Below are 6,222 nucleotides of genomic sequence, written 5' to 3'. Positions count from 1 at the left end.
GGGGGTCTTGATGAGGCCTTCCTCCCTTCTTCTTCTTCTTTCAGCATGTTCTTTTATCTCTTTTTGGAGAGGAGTTTTTTCCCACTGGGTTTTCTCCTTTATCTCCGTTTCATAGAGATTTCATTGTATTTGGGTACCTGGTCAAGCCTTGTTTTCGGGACCCATCTTTCCTGCTTTCAGTAGCTGTTCTAGGTTTTAGCTTCTCCTTAGGTCTAGCTTAAGGGGGGTGTTAGAGTAATTGGGTCTTTACTTGATTAATTAAACAATATTTGTTTAATTCTTTAAGTTCCCTATTATCTTTTTACACTTAAGCTAACATTAGGTGCATAATAATTAATTCTTTTATTAATTATTATGTGCAAGCTTGGGGTTTTCCCTTTTAGGGTTTCTTAACCTATTAGAGGTTAATTTTCTTTTCTTTGTATGATAATCTCATTACACATTTTGGTGAATATTGAGCTCTCATCTTTTGAGCATATTTTCGATGTTCTTTGATTTCCAGTTATTTTGCTTCCTTGCTTCTCCTTGTAACAGATTGTTTGAGCTTGGAGAAGCTCTTTAGGCTCATGTGGTGTTGTGTTTCTCAACTCTCACAAAAATAGCACATCTACTAGTGAAATAAGGGGAACTTGAAGGGAAAACACACATGCCATGCACTTCATCCAAATTACTATTCAGAAAGCCAATTTCAACTATATTGCATGGATTCCTAGTACTTAATCTCCCACATTTTATTTTATTTATATTTTTTCTTCAAAGTAGGCAATACAAATATCCAAGCAAGATTAAAAAGATGGGGTTTATGAAAGGATTAAAAACACTAATCTTTCTAGTACTCAAGCTTTCAAGGTGAGATATTTTTCATATTCAATTGATTGAACTGAATATAACTATGTAAGTTGGTTCTTTGTTGTGTGTGTGTGTAGGGGGGGGGTGGGGAGGGAGTGCATGCGTGCATGTTGTGCAAGAGTTTTCTTCAACTTTTATTATTGTTTGATTTTTGTGTCATTAAAAGCTTTAGCCTACTCATGCAAAATTCTATAATTTGTAAATAAGATTTAAAAACATGCATCATTGTGTCATTTTCTTTTCATTGAGATTTGTTAATTTTAAATATGAGCTCAATGCAAATATTTAAATGGTAGAAATAAAACATCTTATTTGAAAATTTTCCTTTCAGTTTAGTATCTCATTTAAAACAAACTCCTCCATTTTCTTTTTAAAGCGAGTAAAAGGATTCACTAAAAATAATAAGAGATGACTTCTTAATCCAAAGATTATCTTTTAAATCACATTCCATAGTTACGAGATTCCAATTGATGGTACAAAGGCACATGAAAATGTGAGTTTTGAATATCAACACTAAGCATTTACCATTGTATCATCTTCTTGCATCAACATCTACAATATCTCTTAGCATACTTGTCAAATATTTTTGATCGTTTTTTAAAGTCATTAACTCAAGATCCTAAGTGGGTTGATCAAAGAGAAACACATTCTAGGCTATTGACAAACTTCCAATGACAACCAAGTTTTTATGCAAAAATAGATACATGGATCAAAAGTACACTAAAGACAAATATTAAGAGATTTACAAAGATTAGATTTGCACTTGCACATGGGAAATTTGAACAAATATATAATTTTAATTGTAACATTTTAATTGAAAACTACACATAACTTTAGTTGCATCGATATTTTAGATCATATTATATGACCCATCAATACAAATACAACTATACACTATTTTATACCTTAAACTTTACAATTTCTATAATAAGAGATGACTTCTTAATCCAAAGATTATCTTGTAGATCACAATCCATAGTTATAAGATTCCACTTGTTGGTACATAGACACATGAAAATGCAGATTTGATTATCAACACAAAGCATTTGTCATTGTATCATCTTATTGCATCAACATCTAGGATATCTCTTAACATACCCATCAAATATTTTTTTATCATTTTTAATTAGATTTGCACCTGCACATGCTAAATTAGAACAAATATACAATTTCAATCGTAATTTTTTAAATGAAAACTATATATATAACTTTAATTGCATTGATATTTTATATCACATTATATGATCGATCAATACAAGTAAAGATTAGATTTACAATTGCACATACTGAATCTGAACAAATGTATATTTTAAACTGTAAAATTTCTAATTGAAAACTATACGTCTTTATTTGCATTGAGTTTTCAGATCATATTATAGGACCCATCAATACAAACAAAACTATACATTATTTATACCTTAAACTTCACAATCTATCTCATGGACTATAGCAGTGTGTGAAGTTGAATTTGAAGCTATAACTCTCCAAGATAAGACAATATGTTTACAATTGATATATTACAAGAACATGCCAATACATTATGGTACATAGTGCAAGATAAGACAATATGTTTACAATCGATATATTGCAAGAACATGCCAATACATTATGGTACATAGTCCAAGTTGGATAAGATTCTAAGATGTTTGACCAAAGAGAGACATATTCAAGAATATTAACAAACTCTCAACCACAACAAAATCTCTATGCAAAAATAGGTACATGCACCAAGGTACACTAAAGCCAAACATTAAGGGATTTACAAAGATTGGATTTAAACTTGCACATGCTAAATTTGAACAAATATACAAGTTAGATTTAAAAATTTCTAATTGAAAACTATACAAAACTTTATTTGCATTGATGTTTTAGATCATATTATATGACCCATCAATACAAACAAAACTACACACTATTTTATACCTTAAACTTGACAATTTATATCATGGACTAGGTATAGAAGTGTGTGAAGGAGTTGAATTTGAAGTAGAAGTTGATCAAAGAGAAACACATTCTAAGCTATTAAAAAACTCCCAACCACAACCAAGTTTTTATGCAAAAATAGATACATGCATCTAAGGTACACAAAAGCCAAACATTAAGAAATTTAAAAAGATTAGAGTTACATTTGCACATGCTAAATTTGAACAAATGTACACTTTAAATTGAAAATTTTTTAATTGAAAACTATACATAACTTTATTTATATTATGTTTTTTATCACATTATATGATTCATCAATACAAATAAATCTATACAGTATACACTATTTTATACCTTAAAGTTTATAATTTATATCATGGATTATGTATAGAGTTGCCCCTATTCTTCTTACATGAAAATACCGTGTTCGAAAACCCAATCTGCATAACTCAATGGTTTTCATTGATGTTTTGAGATTTAACAGGCAGAGGTGAATTATGAAGATTGAGTGAGTGAAAATCTTGTGAATATCTATTATATTTTGAAGATTTTTACTATATTACTGTTTTGTATGGAGAATAGCCGTGCACCCCTAAGTATATTACTGTTTTGTATGGAGAATAGCCGTGCACCCCTAAGTATAGTATAGAACTGTGTAGAGTTGAATTTCAAGCTATAGGTAGTACAGTTCACATTAAAAAAACCTCCAATCCTTGCAGGTAGTAAGACAAATTTGACCAGAGACCATCATCAGATGACAAGACAAGCCGTCCTTTCTATTTTTTTAAGAAGAAGATGCCAAATATAAAACTACAACTCCCACTCCAGCCTAATTTTGTCTGCCACTAAAACCATGTGAATGTTTGTTTTTGGCTTCACCTCAACTGAACTCAAGTGCATTTTTTTGTCGTCTCGAAAACTACCCAGAAGCTCTTTTCTAAATACAGTCCTCGTGAAATGAGGCTGCATATATATTTGTACACCACTGTGGCCGTCCAATGCCCATAAAGACTTTTACAGCACGCTTTCTGACACTCTCACTCTTTATGTACTTCACAATTTCTCTCTGCAACCCGTGATTTCATCAGAAGAAAAGCAAACAGAAGAAGGGGAGCACACTGGGCTTTTGTTTTGCATAGATTCGGGCTTTTGTTTTGAATAGATTTGGGCTTTTTTCATGGAGGCAGAGAAAAATATGCAGGAGGATTTGGGGGATTTTGATGGGCAGCCAAATGCAGATGATCAAGTTAATGAGGAGGTGAAGTTGAAGTACAGTAGCAGAAAGATTTTTCTTCAGAGTTATCCCCTGCTGTGGGAGAAGGAGATTGAGAGGCTAACTGTTATAAAATCCATGCAGCGCCGCCTCAGGATTGTGGTGGCTAAGCTGGTTTTGCTCAAGAAGTTCAAGCCCAAGATTGCTGCAAGTGCATTCTTTGTGGGTTCTTGCAGTAGCCGGAGCTTTAACTTGCACATGACCCTGTTTGAGGCTTCTAATAAGCCAGAGCCATTGAAGGTCTAGTGCTTTTTTTTGTTTCTATTTCTTGAGGTTGTTCCTTTTTTTGGGTTTTTGTTTTTCTCGGGGCTATCTCAGCCCAGTGATGTACATTGTAAGAATGCTTGTTTATGGCATGTATATCTCAAGAATACAAGGCGTTTTGATGTTCTTAGAGTTGGAGTTTGAGGTTTTTTTTCTGTACTGGGTGATCATGATGTGGGTTTAAAGAAAAGAGTACAGAGGACTTTTTTTTTGCATTAATGGAGGCACAAGAAATGCAGAGAGGATTTCTGCTCTTTTGTTTTGCTTAGATTGGGAGTTCTTCTTTCTGTTCTGGGCTGATCATGATATGGGTTTAAAGGAAAACAGTACAGAGGACATCTTGTTTGCTTTAATGGAGACTAGAGAAAAACAGTAAGAGGGTTTCTGGTTTTTTCAGCTTTGATCATGATAAGAGATTTAAAATGTCCTCCTAAATGAGGCATTGTGAAGCTGTTTCCTTTTGTAAGATGCGAGATAGATTTGAGTAACTTATACAAGATTTAAACAGAGGAGTTTTATGCATTAATGGGGACTCTAGAAAAACACTAACAGGGATTTTGGTTTCTTCAGCTTTGATCATCATAAGAGATTTGAAATGTCTTCCTAAATGAGGCATGGTGAAGCTGTTTCATTTTGTAAGATAAGAGATAGATTTTAGTAACTTATAAAGGATTTAAATGGTTTAAAGGATTATCAGATGAAAAATAAGCGAAGGACCTTGAAAGGGAAAATGATTACTGCAGTTTGAAAATTTCAAATTTGAATCTGTGAAAGGTTCATTCCTCATTCTTCTTTTATGGATTTTGATTAGACGCCTTTTGTTGTTTAATACTTTGTTTTTTATTTTAATAACAGCAAAATATAGGTGTTGTCCCAAAATATAATAGCCCGTAGGGCGTAAATCAAAATCAGTAGCAGCACATTAACAGCGCATTAATCGTGTACTACAAAGATCAAAAACAAAGTCGGAAAAGCACCTACAACAAACAAAAAGAGACTAGCCATACTAACAGTCTTAGTAATTTTAACCAAACTACTTAAGGAAACCATAATAATAATAAAGTCTTTAGAGTCTATCCAAGTTTGGTTTAAAGTAATTTAGGAAAAAACATAAGGGACCACGTCTCTAGTGAGCTTTTCCAATCTTGCACCCTCCTTGTTGCAGCACATTTGACCAATTTTCAGTGAGGAACTTGACCAGTTCCATACAATTCCCATCCCACTTTATTGTTTTGGTCAAGCATTTCCTGCTATAGAAGGTATATGGTGGTGGCCGAGCTATGCATCTCTAGCTTGAGGGTGATGCATAGCTCGACAACTACCCTGTACCTTCTACAACATGAGATGCTTAGCCGGGACGACAAAGTGGATGGGAACTATTTGAATTACTAGATTGGAAATGCTCGTGTTAGGGATGTGGTCCCTTATGTTTTTTCTTTTACTACTTTAAGCCAAACTTGGATAGACTCTAAAGACTATTATTATTATGGTTTTGTTATGTAGTTTGGTTAAGATTGTTATTAGCTATGTTAGTATGTTGTAGAAGTGTCGTCATGGCTAGTGATTTTTTGTTTGTTGTAGGTACTTGTCTGGTTTTGTTTTTTATTTTCCTTGGGTTTATTCAGGTAGGTAGTTAGAATGTCTGGTATCAAATGATGTCATTTGATAAAAAAGAGATATTCATTGTTTTGACCTCTATTTTTGGATCTTCCATCTACCGGACTAGCATTTGAGTTGGTGCCATCCGGTTTTGAATTAAGATGAGTACTTTATTTTTTATTGGATTTTTGTTTTGATAAAATAAATATTTAACATTTTTGCAATATCTTAATAATTAAGATTAATGTCAAAAACCATCTAATTAGTATTGATGCTAATATCTATAATTGAAAATTAATTTTAATTTAAAATTA

At 32.7% G+C, this 6,222-nt stretch overlaps 1 protein-coding gene across 1 annotated transcript; it reads left to right on the top strand.

Annotated features, from left to right (window-relative positions):
* Positions 1 to 3,621: 3,621 nt before the first annotated feature.
* On the top strand, positions 3,622 to 4,439 carry LOC131061845 (uncharacterized). The gene has a single exon (XM_057995704.2). It carries the CDS (start codon positions 3,950 to 3,952, stop codon positions 4,289 to 4,291), a length of 342 nt encoding a protein of 113 aa, XP_057851687.1. The 5' UTR covers positions 3,622 to 3,949; the 3' UTR covers positions 4,292 to 4,439.
* Positions 4,440 to 6,222: the final 1,783 nt, after the last annotated feature.

Source organism: Cryptomeria japonica, chromosome 4, assembly GCF_030272615.1.
Source record: "Cryptomeria japonica chromosome 4, Sugi_1.0, whole genome shotgun sequence".
Taxonomy (NCBI): domain Eukaryota; kingdom Viridiplantae; phylum Streptophyta; class Pinopsida; order Cupressales; family Cupressaceae; genus Cryptomeria; species Cryptomeria japonica.
This window is presented reverse-complemented; position numbering and strand designations above follow the sequence as displayed.

Excerpts from the sequence above, each read along its gene's own strand:
- LOC131061845 (XM_057995704.2), top strand. The coding sequence starts at position 3,950 with ATGGAGGCAGAGAAAAATATGCAGGAGGATTTGGGGGATTTTGATGGG.